The 24310-nt window shown below is 34.7% G+C and overlaps 2 protein-coding genes across 2 annotated transcripts; one reads left to right on the top strand and one right to left on the bottom strand.

The window, feature by feature from the left end:
* On the top strand, positions 211–2811 carry LOC104786815 (putative E3 ubiquitin-protein ligase XBAT31). The gene is made up of 8 exons (XM_010512269.2): positions 211–626; positions 747–806; positions 921–992; positions 1082–1203; positions 1282–1422; positions 1515–1622; positions 1732–1990; positions 2092–2811. The coding sequence occupies exons 1-8, from the start codon at positions 447–449 to the stop codon at positions 2521–2523; spliced, it is 1374 nt and encodes a 457-aa protein (XP_010510571.1). The 5' UTR covers positions 211–446; the 3' UTR covers positions 2524–2811.
* LOC104789240 (cytochrome P450 710A3-like) lies at positions 13856–15415 on the bottom strand. The gene has a single exon (XM_010514969.1). It carries the CDS (start codon positions 15335–15337, stop codon positions 13856–13858), a length of 1482 nt encoding a protein of 493 aa, XP_010513271.1. The 5' UTR covers positions 15338–15415.

Raw genomic sequence — 24310 nt, 5'->3', positions numbered from 1 at the left:
AAAAAAGCAAAAAAAAAGAGAAAATATCTGACAAGCTGCCCGAAATCACAAGTAACTGTAAACAAAACTGACACGGGCAACTTCAAATAAAATAAATAAAACTGCCCGTCGTCGTCTCTCTCTCTCTCTCTTTTTTTTTTTACACTTCACTTTACCAAAAAAAAAAAAACAATTTAAAATTAATATCTTCTCTTATCAATGTGTGTGTGTACATAAATGTGAAACTTCCCTCTTCTTCCTTCTTCTCCCATTCTTATTAAATCCTCCCACCACCACAACCACCGTTCTCCGTCACGGTGGCGCTTTTTTCTCTCATCGGAGCGCCTCACCGGTGGCAGACGGTGTCGTTGTTCCTCCTCTCCTAAAACAAAACCTCTCCCATCACAACTCAATACGGTGCGTTTTCGTTCGTGCGTATCTCTATTAGAAAAAAAAGCTTTCGAGAGATGGGGCAGAGTTTGAGCTGTGGAACGAGACCGGAGCACGGGATTTTCGCCTCTGTACAGTGCGGCGATATCGTTACTGTTCGTCGTGTGATGACGGCGGAGCCTAGTTTGTTGAATCAGACTACTGCTTATGATCGTCACTCTGTTCTTCATGTCGCTGCTGCTAATGGTCAGATTGAGGTTAGTTTTAGTTGTTTCTTACGAGATCTCGCCGGAATCTGGTGGTTTTTTTTTGTCTCAGATTCGCCGGAGCCCCGGAGATTCGTATGTTGTTACTGATTGCATTTCTCTGATATGCAGATTTTGTCTTTGCTTTTGGAACAATTTACGAATCCAGATTTGTTGAATCGTCACAAACAGGTTCTGATTTCGCATTTGATCTAGTTGTTTGTAGTTTTATGAATTTTTTTTTTTTTTTTTTTTTTTTTTGTGCTGATTTTTTGTTTTTGTTTGTTCTTGATTTGATTCTTGTAGACTCCGTTAATGTTGGCTGCGATGTATGGGAGGATCTCTTGTGTGAAGAAGCTTACTGAAGTTGGAGCTAATGTACGTTTTCTCTCTATAATGCTCTTCTTTTACCTTTTTAAGCTATTAGGATTTGGATTTTGAGAATTTTGTGGTGTCTCTCTCTGTAGATATTGATGTTTGATTCTGTCAATCGAAGAACATGTTTGCATTACGCTGCATATTACGGACATGCTAATTGTGTTCAAGCTATTCTCTCTGCTGCTCAATCAAGTCCCGTTGCTGTTCATTGGTGAGTCTGTGATCTTTATCTTGAATTCTTTATCAGTTTTTCAATCAAACTCTTGAATGAGAATGTTTACAATTGCAGGGGATATGCGAGATTTGTGAACATAAGAGATGATAAAGGAGCGACTCCGTTGCATCTAGCTTCTCGGCAGAGACGGCCTGAATGTGTGAATGTGTTGTTGGACAGTGGTTCTCTTGTTTGTGCATCTACTAGTGTATATGGGTAAGGGTTTCTCTCGTCTTGCAAACTTTTACATTGGAAATCAACATTTGTTAGGAGTTGGAACTGATCCTTTAAACTTTTTGTTGAAACAGTTCTCCAGGGAGCACACCTCTCCATTTGGCAGCTAGAAGTGGATCTATTGATTGTGTCAGAAAATTGCTTGCTTGGGGTGCTGATCGTCTTCAGAGAGACGCTTCTGGGTATATATTATAAACATTCTCTTTTGCTAGCTGCTGCCTAAACTTTGTGGAAAGATCTTGTTCTAGTTTCAGAACATAATTAACTTGAATCTTGATATCTCTTTTTCAGGAGGATACCCTATGTGGTTGCAATGAAGCATAAGCATGGAGCATGTGGAGCATTGCTAAACCCGTCCTCTGCAGAGCCTCTCGTTTGGCCATCACCATTAAAGTTCATCAGCGAGCTTGATGACGAGGCGAAACTTCTATTAGAGCAGGCTCTAATGGATGCTAACAGGGAGAGAGAGAAAACCATTCTCAAGGGAACAGCTTACTCCTTACCATCACCCTCTTTCTCCGACACTGCCTCAGATGATAACATGTCGGAGGTAAAATAATATAACACCCTTTTACATGACCCGTGGCTCAATTGTTTGTTTGTTTGCGTTTATAGAACACATTTTAACTTGGTATAGAAACGTGTCTATAGGTGAGTGATACGGAACTGTGCTGCATTTGCTTTGAGCAAGTATGCACGATTGAAGTCAAAGACTGTGGTCACCAAATGTGTGCACAATGCACACTTGCGCTGTGCTGTCACAACAAACCAAACCCAACAACCTCAACCGTGACTCCACCTGTCTGCCCGTTCTGTAGAAGCACCATCGCGCGTTTAGTCGTCGCCCAGAATAACAACAACAACGAAAAGAGCAAAAGCCTAGATGATGTTGTTGTTGTTGAACTCGAGGCAGGTGATGTAAGCTCGTCCAAATTCAGAAAGCACAGAAGATCAATAAACCTTGGGGAAGAAAGCAGCAGTTTCATGGGACTATCAAGCATTGGATCGTTCGGAAGAATAACCGGCCGTGGCTCGGGAAGGATCGCAGCCGACAACGAGCTGATGGACAAACAAATATTGTGAGGATCGAATCAGGTCGCGACATTTTGGGGCTTGTTGAGGGAAGAAAGTGACAGATGATGATGAGGTAAAATTGTGAGAATGTATAAAAATATAGATGAATTTATGTAGATCTTTTGTTGGGGAGGGGGAAATTGAAATAAGGAAAGAAGAAGATGGGGAAGTTTGTGTAATGCAAGGAAGGATTTGTTGTTTCTTTGATTAAGTTTGGCCAAAATGGTTTGTTGTTGTTATTATTTGGTTACTTGATATGAAAGGGAAGCCCCCCATAATCATTTTTGTCTTTGTCTCTCCTTTTTTAGTTATATTCTCCCTAAACTTGATGGTTTTTTTTAATATCAATATAAGACATTTCGCCCATTTTTCAAATGTGAGATGGGAACAAATGTGATGTGAACGGCTGCTAATAAGTCGCCAAACGTAGAGTCAGGAAAAGAAGAAGAAACGGGTTTCTCGGTGGTGTATGGGTATATCATTTGACCCTACCCATACACGATCCAATCACTTTCTATCTCTACGTCAACTTGTGGTCTCAACTCTCAAGCAAAATATAAATATTTTTTTTTGAATTTGGCTCTTTGCACTTAACTAAAAATATCTAATGTTTTTTATTTTATTTTAACATTGGTCAATTTAGATCAACTGGTAAGATACACATGGCCACTTTTTGTTTATTCGTGGACTATTAGTTATATACGTCAAGACTTGCTATAGTATATAGTCATTTGGAAGACCGATTCGGTGGATATTTTATTTATGTTTAATTGAATTATGAAAAGTAAACCTACTGATTATGACAATTATAAAATTAGACAAACGGAAAGAATGAGTGATTGATTTCCTAACTTTTATTTGTCTAAAACGTGTTTGAGCCGAAAGAGTAGGTTGAATCGATGTCGAGACTCGAGAAGAGATTAACTTTTTTTTTTCCCTGGAAAAGTATAAAAAAAACGACAGGTGAAAAATGAATCGAATATCATATCGTTTTAAACGAAAATATTCATAGAAATTTAAATCAATTTCGTGAAAAAGTAGGCTAATTTAAATCAAAACATACTATTGGAACAAATACTATTAAAAGTTAAATATTTCATATGTAAAACTCTACTATACATAGTATAAAATGAAATTAGTTGTGTACGTAAATTCTAATGAATAATGACTAATATATGCAAGAAAAAAGGTTCATATAATTACCGAATGTGAAATATATTTTTTTTAAAAATTATCAAAATTTAGAACTGAAGTATTTACAATACTAGTTCCACACCCAGTATTTGATTGTTTTAATAGCGGATAAGATGAACTCTCAAAAATTGATTTTTGATATTTGATGGTGATCTATCATTGCACAGCAATTGTGTAATTTTATCATGCTTTTTGTCTTTGACAATTCAATCCTATATAACTTGCTGGACCCTGATTTTAGGGCTATAATTAGTTGTCGGGGTATGGGACCAGACCCAATGGTTATGAAAGCATATTCAGATTAGATTACCTTAACCCACCAAGATGTGCAACTTATTACACCAACCGGAAAATTTTTCTTCTTTGATTGATACCTACAGTATTACGGCTAAAATCTGTTCCAACCAAATTTTTTTACTTAGATGAAATAAAAAAATTACTTTTGTACGTCATTTCTTATATATCATTCTTTCCACTGTCATACAATTTTTTTACATATTATATACATACAGATTAAGATAGATCTCTTGAAATGAGGTTGCACAAAAAAAAAAAAAATCTCTTAAAGTGTTGTCTTAGTCAATCAACCACAAAGCTAAATTATAACTAATGTGTGGTTTTAAAGAATTGTTGGTTCTTGGCTTCTTGCTAACTAAATTTGTTTTTTTTTTCTCTTATAAAAATAATATATATTATTTTTAGTCATTAACAAATAAAATAGTCGGATAATTTTTTGCGGTAGAAATCTATGAAACAGTTCTCATAATTTGCATTAAATAATAAATCAAGACTACAAAAAAAAATATTTTCCATCCTATAATATAATTGTATATAATAAAAACTTAAAAAATATTCATGAGATATTTTTAAAAGGTATTTATCAATAATGGATTTGTACAAATATGAAAATATAATTTATATTCAAACTACATATCAACTAATTTTACAATTGAAGTCATGAAATGTTTTATTAAATTAGGTTAAATTTGATATTAAAAATTTGAGAATATATGATATCATGAGTAATGAGTACTTATACTCCCAGTCACTTTCGTACTACATGAAAATATCATCTATTAATTTCTTATCCAAGTACGTGTACTCGTGGTCACACAGGTCACAGGACTCACACCGTACATATGTATGAAAGTTGGAAAAACGGCTTTTTCATACCCTGACAATAGTCTTGTGTTGAATTCATACATTTGACTAATAATCTGGCCTAAATTTTGGGGTGTGGAATTCAAATATATAGAAACATAAGGTATGTTTAGGCCAGATTATTAGTCAAATGTATGAATTCAACACAGGACTATTGTCGGGGTATGAAAAAGCCGTTTTTCATATGAAAGTTCGAACGTGTCATATTATCTTCCAAGCAACGTCTTAATCTCTAATAAAATTATCAACGAATATCCCAAACACTAAGTCTAACAATACGCGCGACTTATATATGTCCCATTGAATTTTCAAGAGACTAGCTTGGCATTCCCCTATTTGAAAGAACACAAATTTCTAAAAACTTTATAGAGACTCTTCTACTCAGAACTTCAATACGAATGAGATAACAGAATTATATGGGAGTTTGATATTTTTTTTTCATTTAAGCGTATGAATTATATTTGATAATACATAACTTCACTATCCATAACCTAAACTTAGATGTACATAAACTTGATATAGTTATAGACTGGGGAGTGGAAATGTTGGGGAGGTTGTCATAAAATCATTACACCAACTGAAATAGCTATAAAAATAAGTTTGGAATTAATTGGTAACCAAAATATATTTTCAAGTCACAAGTTCATTTTCTTTTGGATACTATTTGGATGATATGATAATACTGTTTCGTCAACTTTATAGTTGCCACATCTACTCTGTCAATCTGTACACATCTACTGGTTCGTTAGCATCACTATGTTCATCCTGCACAGTAAGTTTTAGAAGTTAAGTTTGTGGCTTTAGCTACTGTAAGAGTTTTAACTTCTTGAACCAACTGATGTGCTTATCTTTTGTGTTTGTTGTTGTTTGCAGAAGAAGAAAAGAGAAGCAGAGAAGAGAAGAGACAACACACGGATTTACAAGTTCCCAAGGTCAATGTGACCAAGGTACGTCTTGGTGAGCTTACTAACCAGCTCACAAGGTTTTATAGAATGAGTATAACCGATTACAAGAAACCAGGACGATGAAACAGAGCCTATACAACCGAGTAAAGAAGAAGATGAGTTCTCTCTTTCTCTCAATCTCTATAGATCTATCCTGCTTGTAATCGCACTCTTTTATTAGCCGTCACCACACTCTAACCTCTGATATTTATACCTCCTGATGATGCACCCTTGCCAGGTTGTAAACCTAGGTGAATCGAACCTTATCCTTGCCAGTGTAACAAAGAGCCGTATGCTTCAGCATAAGACAAGAACAGAGTGTTGACTGGCTGTATCCGACCGTTGCTAAGAATATCCTGGAACATGGGCCTAACCAATAACTCAAGGCCCAACAGGCTTTTATCTGGTCCACTAACTCGGAACTGGACCGAAACTCACATTCTCCACCTCGATCATGTTCCGACAAACACCCGAAGAACCTTCACTTTGTCCTTTCAGTTGCTTCGACATCTCAGTCAAAGCCCTAGCTCACTCCGAGCTAGTTTCAGTGTCTGAGCACTCTCATATCACTCATTCCATCCTCGAACTTCTGTACCGGTAACGACTTGGTGAGGATGTCAGCCGGATTGATCTTGGTATCAATCTTCATCACAACTAGATCTCCTTCTGCAATCACGTCTCTGATGAAGTGATACCGTATCTGGATGTGTTTTGTCCTCTCGTGGAAGACGCTGTTCTTGGCTAAGCAGATGGCACTATGTGAATCACAGAAGATCTCTGCAGTCTTCTGAGGAAAACCCAATTCACTGGTAATTCTCTTCAGCCATAAAGCTTCTTTCGTCGCTTCTGCTAATGACATGTATTCTGCTTCTGTCGATGACATGGCTACAATCTTTTGTAGACCGGATCGCCTACTGACCGTATTCCCTCCGACTTAGAAAACATAGCCGGTAATAGATCTTCTTCTATCCAGGTCAGTTGCGTAGTCACTATTGCAGAATCCCACTACTTCAAACTGGTTTGATCTCTTGAAAGTCAATTCGCAGTCTGAACTTGTGCTTAGATACCTGAGTATCCATCTAACTGCTTCCCAATGTTGCGTGTTAGGAGAGCTCATGAAACGACTAACCAGGCCAACAGCATGAGCAATGTCTGGTCGCGATCCAACCATTGCGTACATGATGCTTCCCACAACACTTGAATACGGTATGCCTCTCATTCTGAATTCCATTTCTGATTTTTCTTCTTTAGAAGTACTAGAGAGTTTGAAATGACAACCCATCAGAGTCTGAACTGGATCAGAATTGTTTACACCAAAACTTCTCAGGAGCTTTTCGATATAATCCTTCTGAGATAGTATCAAAGTGCCTTTCTTTCTGTCTCTGATAATATCCATCCCTAAAATTTTTCTAGCTGGTCCCAAATCCTTCATATCAAAATTAGTGCTTAGCATTTCTTTTACCTTCTTTACTTCCTCAAGTTCTTTAGCCGCCACGAGCATATCATCCACGTAGAGTAGTAGGTATACATACTCTCCTTCCCCATAACACTTAAAATAAACACACGGATCATATTCACTTCTGATGAACTTCTGATCCTTCATAAATCTATCAAACCTCAAATTCCACTGTCTTGGTGACTGTTTCAAGCCGTAGAGAGATTTCTAGAGCAAACAGACCTTGTTGTTTCCTTGATTATATCCTTCGGGTTGCTCCATAAGAATTCTTTCCTCAAGTTTTCCGTGCAAGAAAGCTGTCTTGACGTCTAACTGTTCGAGTTCAAGATCTCCCTTGACAACGATTGATAGCATCAGCCTGATGGTGGTGTGTTTGAGTACTGGAGAGAAAACCTCATTGTAATCAATCCCTTCAACCTGAGCATACCCCTTTGCTACCAACCTGGCCTTGAATCTTGGTTCCTCAACTCCCAAAACTCCTGGTTTTAGTTTGAAAACCCATTTACATCCGATAACCTTTTGTCCTTCTGGTCTTTCAATCAGTCTCAAAGTCTGATTCTTGTCATGTTAGGCCATTTCTTCGTCAGCTCCTCCACTCCATTTCTCCTTGTGTTCACTATCCATAGCTTCTTGGAACGTCTTTGCTTCCTCAATCTCAATTGATTCTGCCATGGTGAGAGCGTAGGCTGCCACATCACAATCATCAAATCTGCTTGGTGGTTTGATAACCCTTCTTTCTCTATCTCTGGTAAGAAGATAGGTCTCTATGTTTGACGGTGACCTTGTTAGCCCAAGTTCCTGACTTGAGTCCCTTTCAGCTTCTGATTCATGGTGAGCTCCACCTCCAGCTGAAGATTCACGTTGCTCTCTTAGACTCTTGGTTTCTCGAGTTTCTCCTGGTAAAACGACATCGACTTTTCCTTTTTCTGACAACTCCTTTCTTACCATGTCTTTGTAGAGAGTGTCTTCCCAGAATGTGACATCTCTGCTTATGACACATTTTCTTTTTTCTTGACTCCATATCCTGTAGCCTTTAACTCCTTGTGGGTATCCCATGAAGATCCCCTTCTTAGCTCTTGGCTTAAGCTTTCCTTGATCCTCATGATAGTACACCAAACATCCAAACCTCTTCATGTGATCATAGTCAGGTTTTGAGCCTGTCCAGACCTGCTCAGGTACTTCAAAATTTAGAGGAGTAGACTGTGTTCTGTTTACATATACACCAAAGTTGATGTTGCTTCTGTCCAAAATGTCTCGCTTAAACCGGTTTCACTCAATAAGCTTCTGACCTTCTCAAGTATGGTTATGTTCAGTCTTTCAGCGACTCCGTTTTGTTGAGGGGTGTATGGACACGTCTTGTGTCTTTGAATACCAAGAGCCTTACAATGATCCTCGAACAATCTATTGCAGTCCTCTAGACCATTGTCAGTTCTTAGAGTCTTAAGCTTCTTCCCACTTTGGTTTTCAACATACGCTTTCTACTCTACAAATTTGCTGAATGCCTCGTCTTTAGTCCTTAAGAAATAGACCCATACCTTCCTTGAGAAGTCATCTACAAACAAAATGTAGTACTGACATTTTGACAAGCTTGGAGTAAGATTTGGAGATCCCCAAAGATCTGAGTGAACATACTCCAGCTTCTCCTTTGATGTATGTTTCCCAGTCTTATAAGATAGTTTGTGACACTTCCCTAGAGTGCAATGTTCACATTCTTTCAGTTCTGAGATGTCTTCTGTCTTGATCATCTCCTTTTTCGCCAACAATTGTAAGCTCTTCTCACTCAAGTGTCCCAACCTACTATGCCAGAGCATAGTCGTATCTCCATCCTTGATCGCTGAATTTGCTTGCTCTACTACTGCCTTCCCATCTAGAATATAGAGAGTGTCTTTATAATCACATGATAGAGCTTCCTTCTCTCCATTGAAAACCTTTAATTTTAAATTTCTTGACTGGAACCAACAACCTTGCGACTCCAGTTGACCAAGCGATATCAAATTTCTCTTAGCTGTTGGTGAGTATCTGACCTTCGTTAAGATAACGACAGTATTGTCATAATTGACAATCTTGACTTTCCCTATAGCCGTGATCTTGCAGTAAGAATTATTTCCCATCAGAATCTTTCCTCCATTGATTTCTTCTAGATCGTACATTACATCTTTTCTGTATGTTAAATGATCAGAGCAGCCTGAAATAAGAATCCACCCACTCCTTACTTGTGTTTCCGAGGCAGTTAACATCATAGACTCCGAGTCAATACCTTGTCCGATGCCAGCTTCAGCCTGGCCTTTCTTCGGACAATCTTTCTTGAAATGTCCTTCAGCTCCACAAACCCAACACGTCTTCTTGGTTTTAGCCTTTTCCTTTCCCTTATTTTGTTGTTTCGCTTTGGCATTTCCCTTTTTCTCAAACTTTGGTTTCTGCTGAAAAAAGAGACCTTCACCGCTTGTCTTTGTTAAGTAGTTACCCTTTTGCTTCAGTTCGGTTTCTACAGAGTAGGCTGACTGAACTATCTCCTTCAGAGTGATAGTTTCTTTTCCACCTCTGTATTTTAACGTATGAACCAGTTGCGCGAAATGTGACGGTAGACTGTTCAGGAGAATAACAGACTGATCCTCATCATTTAGCTCCACCTTGAGACTTGCCAAATTTGAAACAAGCTTGTTAAACACATCCAGATTCTTGTAGGTTCTTATCTTCGTCCATTCTGAAACTGTAAAACCGCTGCTTAAGATAGAACCGGTTTGGTAGTGACTTGTCTTGATACTGCGACTCTAACGCATCCCACATACCTTGTGCAGACTTGTTCTTCATTATCTTCCTTAACACCATATCAGTCACGCTCATTCCTATCAGATTTCTGACCCTTCTATCCTTAGCCATCCACTTTGGATCTGACTCATCTTCTTTCTCCATACCAGATGTTTCTTCGATCTTTAACACTGATAGTAGACCGAGTAACTCAAGTTGTCCCAACATCCGATGCTTCCATATAGAGAAATCACCTTCCCATCAAACTTATCCACTTCAAACTTACTCTTAGTAGGTTCCATCTACCCTGACTAGATCTGATCAGGATCTAGCTAGAGAAGATAACCGGACAACACCTTCGTAGAACCAGCTCCAAAACGACCAAAACCACAACCAGATATGCAACTAGAGTTCCAGACCACCTATCTAGACTCAGAAACCAAGTAGGATCCTATACTTGCTGAATCTAGATTTTCCGACTCCTTTAGGTTTAAGAAGAAAACAATACCTTTTATTCTTGAAACCGTAGCTCTGATACCACTTGTAAGAGTTTTAACTTCTTGAACCAACTGATGCGCTTATCTTTTGTGTTTGTTGTTGTTTGCAGAAGAAGAAAAGAGAAGCAGAGAAGAGAAGAGACGACACACGGATTTACAAGTTCCCAAGGTCAATGTGACCAAGGTACGTCTTGGTGAGCTTACTAACCAGCTCACAAGGTTTTATAGAATGCTTATAACCGATTACAAGAAACCAGGAAGATGAAACATAGCCTATACAACCGAGTAAAGAAGAAGATGAGTTCTCTCTTTCTCTCAATCTCTATAGATCTATCCTGCTTGTAATCGCACTCTTTTCTTAGCCGTCACCACACTCTAACCTCTGATATTTATACCTCCTGATGATTCACCCTTGCCAGGTTGTAAACCTAGGTGAATCGAACCTTATCCTTGCCAGCGTAACAAAGAGCCGTACGCTTCAGCATAAGACAAGAACAGAGTGTTGACTGGCTGTATCCGACCGTTGCTGAGAATATCCTGGAACATGGGCCTAACAAATAACTCGAGGCCCAACAGACTTTTATCTGGTCCACTAACTCGGAACTGGACCGAAACTCACAGCTACATTAATTTGAAATCTAAGCCTTCAATAGCCCTAAAATTAACATTTACCATTCAAAACTACTACTTTCTTTTGTACATATCAGTTTTATGTTCAAACCTAGCATAAGTTGTTAAAAATTAAATCGGAAATCACAAAAAAATATGTTATCTGAAGTCAGAAAGAGTCTGACATAAACATGTTATTGACTGGTTATAGTGGGTCCTTTGCTATCTCATGACTCATGGCTCCTTCCAATTGTATTTCATGCATTCCCGTTTTTTAGTCAATCATATTTTTAGTATGTCTCCTCCTTAATTATTAGTTATCTCTTTTCTTCTCGTGATCATCCTTCCTTTGTATTTTTTTCTTTCAACTCAACCAACCATACTAGTCTGATATTACATAATCAAGTACATTCTCTTGTTTATTCATCTTTATACTTTTTTTTGACTAAGAGATTTTAACTGATAATGCGAAAAATTACAAGAAAAAATATAAATTTAGCAGAAACATAATTAAACGCAGGAATTCCCTTTTATCAGTCTGAAGTTTATTTATGGTATTAAAATCGACTTTTGGTGTATGTTTAGAATGTTTTTCTAAGGTAACATTAATACCCAAAAAGGATTGACGATGACAATAAACAAGATTATAGAGAATGTGCTACATGATATGACCAGTTTTGTGGAGGAGACACATAAGCGTAAGTAAACATGAGGAGATTGCTCCAAGGTGTAGGAAGATGGAGCAAGAGAAGAAGCTCATTCAGATGAGTCAGCTTGAGGATACCATTGATGATTTTAAACTAATATAAATTTATATATTTTTAGGAAGCAAAATTAAGAAGCGAGGGAGATATGGAGTGGTCGATCCATCCCGTTTGAGCAATAGGTTGGACAAAGTTCAAATATGCAATTATTATACAACAGATCTAAACCTAAACAGAGCATTCTGAGGCCAAATAAATGATTAAAGACTTGGACCGAAAATACGAAAATGTTGCGCCTTAGAGTACTATGAAGGCCGTGTGACAAAAAAAAAAAAGAGTACTATGAAGGCCCAAACTTCACCCCAAATTTAGTCCGTTTAATATTCAGCCATGTAATTTAGTAATTGTCAGAATTTGTTGGAACTTTTTCCAACTAATTTATGACGAACCTCTTTATATTTTTGGGAATTAGGTGGAAATTTTTGACAAATGTCTTACTATGCGGATTCATGTGTTATCGGAAACTCGTTAGAATTTTATGACAACGTTTCATTTCTTCAATAAACATTAGTCGAATACTCGAATGTATGTCTGAAAATTTCTAACGCCATTTCGACAATGTTTTCCGATGATATTTCTTTGAAATATCTTGTCGGAAATCTTTGAGCAATTTCTGACTCTTTGAAATTGAACAGTTTTTTCCAATTACAACTTGTTCTTAGGCAAAAATTTGTTGGAATAGCATTATTCTGATGAATTTCATGCGAATGGTGTCATCAAAATTATATATTTTTGTAGTCAAAGATATTTTTGTCCTATATTGATTTTCATAGCTAGATTAAAGTCGGTTCAAAGTTCCAAGTTCTGGATCAAGGTTAGGCGACGATGAACATGCATGCATGCATGCATAAAGGTTGTGAGATCGAATACTAAACTAAATATATAGAGTATTTATAAATTTAATCTCTAGAATTAAATACTTTATGGTGTATCCGTGAACTGGTTTCTTTGGCTCTTTGTGCAGTGGCATGTTCAATCTTTGTTATTATTTTTTTGTTTTCTGATGATTTTGGTTCATATCTCTTAGTTCTCTTCATTTTGAAAGATTCTTTATGTTTTTCACTTCCACAATATCAATATAAAAACAATTGAATATCCCTTTTGCTTTCACTGTACTTTTTCTTTTTATATCTTCTTCTTAATTAAGGTATATTGATTTTGGGTTTCCTTTATGCGTGAAATCAACAACTAAGACTATCCTCATCAGTAAAAAATCCACAGAGTTTCTTAAAAAAAAAAAATTAATATTTTAATTGTTTAATTATATTTAATTTTTAAAGAAAGTTGAACTAATGATGATAGTTTAATAATGCAAGAAACGTTTCAAATTAATAATGCAAGAAACGTTTCAAATGTTTTTTGATGAAGAAACATTTCTCTCATCTCTCATAACTTTTCATTACTTTTTGATTTTTTTTTATTGTAAAAGTTTCTAATAAGAAACATCAATGAAGATAGTCTAAGGTGGATCTTTTTATTTTATCTCTCTGTCAACTATAAGTAGCGTCACGCCGTCACTACAAGTGAGATTTTTTTTAATCTACTTGGTTATTTTTTATTTCATTCTTGTCATGCTTCGCAATGTCGTAAAGTTTAAAGACATATATTAAAGATATAAATATTCACATTGGGTAAGAGATCGTCAACATATATTCCTTTTTCTTATATTAATAGCTTTTAGTATTTAGAATGTTATTTAAAATTTTATACTATATTTTCTTATATTCGTGTATTTACGCGAGCTTAATATATTTCATTGATAAAAAAAAAGCAAAATAAAAATGAAACTGAAACTTGTGAAAAAAATTATATAACATCATTGAGACAAAGAAAAAACAACAACATAGATATATTGGTAAAGACATGGCAACACAATGACGTGACGTCTCCTCGCAAATTGAATAACACTTAGGCCACATCATGAAAAGTGATAGAATATACACTGACGATGACTTGTACCAAATTAATTCAAGGAGAGGCACGGGCGCGGCTAGACAAGAAAACCATGCCCCCGTCTTTGGGCGACATCGTTGGGATATGCACAATATCATCGCAGCCATCCGATTGGACCCTCTTGAAATCAAACACCGACGTGAACATGGCAATGAAGAGAACGAGGTGGTTCAGCGCGTAACGCTGGCCTACGCACTGGTGCGAGCCAATTCCAAAAGTCAAGAAATTGCGTTTGAACACCTGATCCTCTTGCCTTGTCTCGTTAAACCGGTCAGGATCAAATCGGTCTGGCTCAGTAAACCCTTGAAATGAGGCATCGAAAAGGGAAGGAAACACAACTGTACCTTTAGGTATTGTGTACGATTCCGTGAGAGGGAAGTCACTAACAGCAACGTGTCGAACCATACTTGCTGGTGGTCGGTATCTAAGGACCTCACGAGCCACAGTCCGCGTGAACTTCATCTCAACGAGCTGATCGGCTGTGATCATCTCGTTGGACTCAGGTGACCAAAAACTTGCGACTTCCTCCCTAACTCTTCTTAGCACTTCTGGCTCCGACTCAAGCAGCACCACTGCCCACAGGAGTGATGATGTGGATGCGTCCTGTGCTGCAAAGAGAAAATCAACGACCACACAACTAATCTCTTCGTCTATGGAGTGAGGAGGCGGCGGATTCTGCGCAACGATCGAATGCGTCCAGAAATCGACTAGGCATGTTGGATTCTCTCCTGTGGCCATCTTGGCTTTTGATTTTCTCGTGCAACCAACCATTGTGTTCACTAGTCTCGATACCGCCTTACGAGCCTCGCCGAATGCGAAGCCTGGGAGGTCGATTGGGAGTGCCATTGTTCCTCGGTTGAATAGATTGTAATCATCACGGATCGAGTTCTTGACTTCCTTGTCGAGGTATGGCCCGACAAAAACCGTCTGAGAAGTCTCGAGGTTGAGTTCACGGATGAGTTGTCGCATCGAAACTGGCCGAGATCCACCGGAAAAACTTTCCTTCCACTGCCGTAAATGACGCATGATAACTGTTTGCTGTAGGGAAGAGTACATGGAGAGTGGCGTACGGGTGAAGTTAGGAGCTACTTGACGACGAACGGACTTATGATCCTCGCCAAACATAAAGATAAGGCTGTGTTCACCGAAGATCTTCTTGCCGAATGGATGACCAATAAGTTGGAAAGCATCGGGACGAATGTTGGAGAAGATTATATTGGAAAGCTTTGCATCTTTAATGTAGATGATGAACTTTCCAATGAGGTAGTTGGTGGAGAGGCCAACGGAAGTGTTTGCCATCACGGATTGCTTGATCCAGAAGGAAGTTGGGTCACGGAGGAGTGCAATGACGTTTCCAATGATTGGGGTGACGAAGAGGGGGCCAGGGAGGTTTCGTTTTTTGACATGGTAAGAGAGTTGCTCGAGCAGAAGGAATAGAAGTAATGCTGAGACTAAGTATGGTGCAAGAGAGGCAAATAGGGAAACTGAGGCAACCATTTTATTATTTGATTTGAGTTTTGTCGTTTGTGTGTATATGGAAATGATTGATCAGAGTGGTAAACAAGACGAAGATGATTTCGCTTTTGTCGGTCTTAGTTTGGTAGGTTACGCAGAATATTTATAAGAGCTTTTGGGGTATTATATTGACGCTGTTCAGGCAAATTTATTAAGATAAGAAGAATTCAAAGGTCTTTTATTTTTATTTTTTTGGGGGCAAATAGAGCCATAGGTATTTTTTTCCCCCTTTTTTTGTTAAATGATATATATATATATATATATATATATATATATATATTAACTACTTATAATCGTGCATCCCATTGTCTATGATGAGAGAGAAAGAGGGAGAAGATGATTATTTTGAATTCTACTATATTAATTGGGAAGTACAACTGTACAAATATGAAACTAACCTTAAAATATGTAAAAAATTTACATTCAATTACCATTAGAAAATTTTAATTAATATTAATTAAATAAATATAATTAATTAAAAATAAAAAACGCTGACATATCAAAAATAAAAACATATAGAAAAGTAAAAAAATCTATTCAAATCAAAACTACTTTGTACTTTGGACGAAAATTACTAAATATTTTTTAAAAAATAAAAACCAATTAGAATTTTAAAAACTATGATTTTATATCCAAGTAGACAATCAAATTAGTTTTAATAAATAGATTTTGAAAATTTTATTAAGACTTCAAATTATAATATCCAGATCATCTTTTTTTTTTTAATTTTATTTACAAATTGGTTGGAATTTTCATATAATACTTATGATTAATAAATATGCAGAATTTTTTCTGCATGTGTTGTGATTTGAATTTTTAAAAACGAAAATATTTTACTCTTTTTTAATAGAAAATATATATTACTCAATCTATCGATAAAATATATTTTTTAATTTCCACATTGGCGGGTTAGTAAAACTAAATTTATATAGTTGATAAACTAATAAATTTTATTTGCTCACAATTATAATATTAAAACTACTACTTTATATTTTACAAATATTGATATATTCTAAATAATTAATATTTAAAAAGACATATATAGATTTATAAAACAATTAAAAATAAATATTACCTCAAACAAAATAATATTTTTAAAAATATATAATAATAATTTTTATTATTATATTATAATTTTTTAAAAATGTTGATTCGTGCTTTAAGTACGGGATATCTTATAGTTTATTGTTATTTGTGTTGTCTTGACCAATGAATATTTTGAATTCATGGAGATTTTTGTACGGAAACCGGATGACTTAACATACATGACTTGTTTGAGTTGAGAAAATTTTGATGTTATGTTTACCAATGAACTTTTTGTTTTGGTTTCGTTGTAATTAAATTCTACTATTTTTGTCTTGGGTCAACGGTTGATTTTACCAAATGAAGTGGTTTTTATCCCATCCAAATATTTATATTTTTAAAAAGGAAAAACTGCCAAAAAAAACCCAAAGTTATTTTTATTTGGAAGTTTAATACCCAATGGTTTTAGATTGGAATAAAAATACACCAAATAATAAAAACGTGTCATTTAAAACTCAAAATAATTAGTGTTGTTATATTCATACCCACGATTTTTCAACAAAATTAAAATTCCAATTTTATCCCGGTTATCTAATTAATTATTAAATTTTAATTAAAAAAATTTTGGTTTTTTGTTAACCATATCAAACCGAGAATTAATTTCGGTTATCTATTTTCTTTATCTCTTCTTCCTCCTCTCTAATCGGCGTGTGAAAAAAAAAGATTAAAGTTGTTCGCAAATTGTAATGGTATTGGGACAAGAAGAGTTCAAATTTTTGTTTTCTGCTCTGTTTTTAACTTCTTCATCATACATATGTCAGGCAGAAGTTCATGTTTCAGATTTGTATTTATATTTCTCCGTAAAACAAATATGATCATCCGTGACGTGTTTTTATTTTTGTGGTAAATGTTAGCCTGCATTACCCATGTAGTTGTGTAGTAAACAATGCATTTATTTGCATGTTGCTATATGAAATCTGTAATTTGGAGACATTTGGCCAACTTGTTTTGATTTAGGGTGGAAGAATTGGTAAAATAAACCGTTGTTGACTAAGGGTGGAAGTGAAAGCCCCAACTTGATCCAAAGTCATTATTATTAATTAGTTTTGGTATTATTTCTACTTATTCTAATAACTTCACGTTCATGCTTCCTCCTGACGTTAGTGGATTATAATAAAGAGTACGAAAGGTAATAGTGGGTTTAGTGGAAGTGTGGAAGAAACTATTTGATAGTGCGGTACAGTTGAATTCTAAAACATGGGAGACAAATATATTTGTGGAACAAATACGGTTAACACAAAATAAATAATACAAAATAATGTATAATTGGTAAAAAATTATTTGTGGTACAAATTTTATATTATTTTAATTGGTTGCTGGAGGAAGAAGTGTGTTCCATTGAATAATACTTTTTCTGCAAAAACGTAAAGTAATTATTTTTTTAGTTTTTTGAAAAGCACAAATTATTGAATAAATGTGAGATTGGTGACATAATGCAGATTTTCTTAAAAACTCTTGAAATAGGTATTTGTGTGGATTGGTTTTTCCGCTGTCCTGCAAACGCTGCGTTTGCAGATGGTAGCGGTTGATAGCAATTGGTGACAATCACACGAACCGTTCTCAATCGCTCTCAACCGCTCAAAATCACTGAATTCTAAAAGCTGCTTCCTGAAAGTGTTTGCGGTTGCGAGCGATTGTGGTTGATTTTTTTTTGTTTTAACGAAAAACAAATCAATAATACTGAAATTTTTTTTCTTATATCTTCTACCTAACCATTATACTTGTACCTATTTAGGATGAGAGAAAATGAAGTAACAATACGATTGAGAAAATTAGAAAATAAACAACTACAAAAATAAGATTCCAATTAACAAAAACCCGGAAAATTTGATGTAAAGTTAATGATATATCGCACATAAGTTCAAAAAAATCTAAATAAATATAACATTTCATCAGAAGTTTAAGAAAATAAGATTATTTGTGAAAATATATTAAAACAAATCACCAATGACTCTTCTCAATTCTCGCTTGATCATTTCTACCGATGCAAATGCAGTCTCATGAAAGTACATTACAAAAATCATTATATTAAAGTCAAAAAAACTAAAAATATGTCTCTTCCAAACATCAAATACATTGTTCTTTTATAATTAATTTACATTTGCCTTGTGATTCAATGTGAAGAACTTATTGAGTGTGTGAGATTTAACAGAGAAGATCTATGATCTAAAGCATCTGTTTTGTCATTTACTACATTACTTGATTAAATTTTTGGTAAAAAGTCAAATGCATAAAGTAATAAGTATTTCAATATAAAATTTATTTTGTTTTTGAATAATTATTTTAGTATTTTTTAATTATTTTTAATTATAAATCACCTTTAATAAAGTTTGTTGGTATTTTTAAACATTTATATAATTATATATTATATTTATTATGTTTTAACCACTATTGCACCCGCTAGTTAATCAGTCATAAAACTCCCGCAAACACACCAATTTTAAAACACTAAACAAGTCATTCAAAATGCATAATAACAATTGAAACCACAACCACTCGCTTCTGCAATTTCCCGCAACCGCAACCGCAAATTCTACATTTAAACCAGTCAAGTTCTTAGATGTGTTTTCCATTTATGGCCTAAGTAATTAATAAACCGTTGACTCTAGACTTGTGACAGCCCCAACTTGATCCGAAGTCATCGTTATTAGTTGTTGGTATTACATGTCTAATAATTTCACATACTTGGAGCCTACTTGGAGCCTTTTAATGTTTCTCAAACCCTCTTTTGGGGGATAGTCCCTAATTTGTTGTTAACGATTCTTTCGCTACAAAGGTTTATTTGGAAGATAACTTTTGTTAACGAGACCAATAGAGTTTACAAATATATATTTATCATCTAAGTTTCAAATATAACATGTAACATATTAGGTGGCTCAATCCCATCTGGGTTTCATATTTTGCAGGCCGCTCATGAAACATAGTAAGTGGGTCCCTTTTTTCCTGGGGGAGGGGGGTGGGTTAACATAATTTTACTTAATTTGACTCACGAACGGTCTTTTTTGAGTAGGTTCGCTAAATATGGTAGTGCTTTCGCTCGCTGGTAATTCTTCTTTTTTGGTCTTAAAATCTATTTTGAATCCGATTTTTGTTTCAAATTTTATTCAAAATAGGGTTTTTATTATTTAGTGATTGGTTGACAAAAATGTTAATGCTCCTCTATAAGTTCTATCAATCAAGGTCTTGAGTGGCTAACCTTATTAATTACACTAGTTCATGCCTCATATTCAAAGTTTCTTTCTCTGATTAATTTCCTTTTTATTTATCATAATTCAATTTTTCTTTGCACAATAATAACAAAGAACTGAAGACATTTTACCTAATTAATGTGAATATGTTTATATGCAATATATATAACACCTATTTTAATCTTCACAGAGAAAATTTTGGAGTTGCGGTTAGAAAGTTATGAAGATTTGAAGATGAGAAATGTAGTAAACCTCTTTTTAAGCATTTTTGGCATTTTTGTTTACCAAGTTTTGTTAAAATTTTTAAAATGGATCTAAACACTTATGTTGAATTATTGGTGAATTGGATGTAAACTTCATTTTTATTTTATTTTGTAATTGGTTTTAAATACTTCATTCTTCTTAGGTTTATATTTATTTTGCATTTTTCACTATGATTTATTCCATAATCATGTATGAGTAAATCTAATCTATGTAAGAATGCTAAATGTTAATTGTGGAGATTTGAGGGTTTTGATTTGGTTTTTATGGTTAGTAATTAAGGTATCTGTCATTAGGAATGTATTTGATTGGAAAATTGAAATCAACAGCTTAGACATTTCATGCACACAAAGTGTTTAATAAAAATGTTCATAAAAAAGATATTTTTAAAAAGGGATATCTCAAAAAAAAACATTTCTAACAAATTTTTTAAAAAGAGTATTTTGTAGAATGTTTAGAGTGTTTTTTAAAGAATTAATCGCATATATAGGAACTAAAACCTAATTAATGATCTTCCTAGTGGCAATCTACCACTAAAATCATGTTACTATAAAATTATTTATTATCTAAGAAGGACTATATGAGTCGTTAGTGAAAATTTAAATCAAGATATACTATGATAAATAAATTAACTATGTTATTATAATATTATTTTTAATTAAAAAGAATTATAGTTCAATAATAGTTTACAATTTTTTTTTTATTGAATGTCGAGTAAATTAAGTAATCTTCAATACATAGAGTTATATATGTAAAACAAATATACACATTCGATTATGATATAAGTGGACTAACTTATCAAAAAGTAACTAACACTTAAGAGTTTGAGAAATATTAGATAACTAGATTATAACCCACGGTATACCGCAAGACAAATTATTTGTGACTAAAAATTTTAAATTTTAAGTTATATTTGTTTGTTAATTTTGTTTGCTTTATTTAGTATTTAATATTATATAATCGTATTTTAACTGCTAATCTGATGATTTAACCCGCGACATACTGTGGGACAATTTAAATTTTTACGTAATATTAATTTAATTAACTTAAATACATATGTTTATTACTCTATTATTGATAGTGTTAACAAAATAGTGAAATAATGTTTTACCCATATAGCACTGAGTTAATGATATTTTAAAAAATTTAAATTCTTTAAATTAAAGAACCAGAATAAACTAAATAAAATTTATAAATTTGAATGTCTGATAAATCAAGCTCTCTGCTCATTTGTATTTAAAATCATTTTGGTTTCTTTTATAATATGACTTTGAACTGTTATCCTATTTTTCAGGCAATGTGGGACATTGTATAGATTTTATTATTATTATTATTCATCGATTGAGTAATATATTTTTGTTTTAAAAAATTTGCATCATACGCAGAACAAATCACAACTTTTACTAAGTAAATGTATTATATAATAATTAAAAATAATTTTAATATAGTATCAAATCAAAGTGAAAGAAGAATCATATATTTATGTTTGAATTAGGTAAAGAGATTTATGGAATATAGATAAAATTTGAAAATATTTCTTCTTAAAGATCTTTCATGTAATTAACTATAACTAAAAGGGTAGATTGTCAAATGTACTTAAAAAATATTAAGATAGATGAAAATATGACAATATTAGGATATAACACAACATACCATAATCATATAACTTCTACGATGAATACTTATGTAACGTTATAAAGAAAAATGTATCAATAAAAAAAATGCTACAACAATATTTATAATCTTCAACAATATTACATTATTACTTATAATAAAATATAAAAAATAGTAACATACTTTTTTGGATCAGAGTTTTGAAACTTAATAAATAATAAACAAATTTTTTTTCCTGCAGGTTAAATCCTAATTTATATTTTAATTTCAATCACATTTTCTTTAAGGAATTCGATTCAGTGAGAGGTTCAAAATTTTGATTCTCCATATCAGAAACAATGGATATAATGGCCTTGTTTCTCTCTTGAATAATTTAATTGATTAATGCATGTATACTTATTAACATCCTTTTATACTAGTGGGAGAAAATAATGCCATTGGATTTATTTGTCAGCCCATTGGGACAAGACTCAAATATGTATACTGTGACAAATGACAAATACCCAAATATTGTATTCTTGTTATGAATGTTTCTTCATTGAAGGATTATATTAATCAAAATACACAGAGGAATGATTTATTAGTTTCATAATAATAATAATTTCAAAATTAATTATCTAGGACAGGGAAAATAAATTAAGCCATATATATCCTTCTCATTTAACTTAATTACACATACTGCCATTGAAGTAATAAACTTTCTTCTGATGTAATATGCTAGCAACACTGTTCATAACCAAATCGATAATACTGTTCATCCGAGAAAAATACTATTCATCAACGATATAATAAACTATTTTTGTAATTTTTGTGTATAACTATTTTGTTAACAAGTTAATTTATATGTTATTACTTTAGAAATATGGATAACAGTATAATTATCGAGTTAAAGTATATTCATTTTCTCTTCCAGAAATGACTATGGAAGCATCTCCACCCGTCTTCTTTTTCAGCGTCGGCTTAGCTTCAGCTCGCCGACGTTGGAACGTTAATTCACTGGCTTTTTCTCGCTCTAGATCTGTCTATTTTAGTTTGCTTTTTATGCTTTTTATTCCCACTTTTCAACCTTTTTAACCTTTCTCAAACCATGGAGAATCCAAACATTAGATACGTTTCATTCAAAAAAGGGAGGTGGCTTCCTGCGAAACCCATCACCCTTTGCATGTATCCAGCCTTTGCGACAACATATCAAATAGTCACTGATCTATACAAGCTTAAAGTCGGATCTCGTTTTGCACCGGAAGTACTCTTCACCTTGGTTTTATTGATGCTAGAAGAACCTCTTTTTAGACCATCAGATGCGCCTTTCCGAGTGAAGATGTCGACGGCGCGCGGAGACCTTTTCTTCAGGGGAACGGCTCTCCAAACTGCTAGGACCTCCACCTTTGTCAATCACCACCATCAGAGCTTTGCAGGGCAGAATATACTTTCTCCGGAGATGTACTTTTCGCGGCAAATTCACACAACCTCTCCGAGCAGCCGCCGCACAACCATCTGCTGTTGGTCAGCCAAAAGAAAACTAGGGTTTCTTTTGGTTAACAATTCTACAGCCCCAGCCCACCTTCTTCAAAACCAGGTCCGAATATAATTTTCTCTTGTCAACCTCTAGGCTAGTTATAGCTTGTGTTTATAAGCTCAGAGGTCGAAGACTCCTCTTGGGAAGTAAATAACCTATACTGCTAGGGTGTTACAATATCTCTTTAAGATATCTGGTTCCTGCTCTATATATGGTGAATGTTATTAGTTTAGATCTGTTGAAGACTCTTGGCAATGTAGCTCGGAACTCTAATTGGCAACAGTTTGATCATGGTTTGGGAATAACCCCGGACAACATCCATCCCGAGTCAATTCTGGCTAACATATTCAACTATCACCCATCTGGCAACACATTTGTGTGTCGTGCATTATCCCAACAACCTTTGTGTGTCAACTTTCATCAACCGCCACTTTTTGTGAAGCTCAGGTCTGCTTTTGTTATGCTTGTGTCATGCTGGTTACAAACTTTGTGTAGAATCCCCTCTCCATGGCCAAGGCCTCGTGAGAGAGGACTTACCAGTTATGTTACATCTATACACTTCTTCAGTGAGAATCCTGATTTTAGCTTCAGATATGATCTCTATTGCTCCCAAGTTCTTTAAGTCCCATGGCTGTTTTGTTTGGAACTCAAATTGCTGAAGGCGTGCATATGGTTATAGATCTTCTTTGATCAACAATCACCCCTCGACATATCTAGCTAGCGACTTCAACCACCATCCAATCGTCTTGAACACCTTATCAATGTTATTTAGTCCATGTTGGACAACGACCAATTGGTCTACCATCGATCTATTCGTGGAAGACGCTTCAACAAGGCTTGATCTCACATGTGGCATACCGCTTTAAAGCTCTCTTGGATCCCTTGTTGATCTCTTTTATTTATCTATGTTTGGCATTGGGGAATGCCTCTTGTTATCATGCTTTGAACTCTGGACCTTTGAATCCCACTCTTTGTACTTCGATTTGTTATTGAATAAAATCAAGTGTTTGGACAAAAAAAAAGAGTATATTCTCTCTAATGGTTCGTTTTGGAGTGTTCGTGTTGGCATATTGGGTTCTTGGATTTGGAAAAAAACTATTAAAGCTTCGACCACTAGCCTCTTCACTTATGCGTGTGGAGGTACAACTGGACAGGGGATGGCCGTCTAATCAATGTTGTTGGCGATATTGGCCCTCAACACCTTGGTATTCTCCGCTTCGCTATTGTGGCTGAGGTTAGTCTTGGAAAAAGTTGGTCTATCCGCAGAACAAGGAGTCACATCTACGAGGCTAT

The sequence above is a fragment of the Camelina sativa genome, chromosome 5 (genome assembly GCF_000633955.1).
Source record: "Camelina sativa cultivar DH55 chromosome 5, Cs, whole genome shotgun sequence".
NCBI lineage: Eukaryota > Viridiplantae > Streptophyta > Magnoliopsida > Brassicales > Brassicaceae > Camelina > Camelina sativa.
This window is presented reverse-complemented; position numbering and strand designations above follow the sequence as displayed.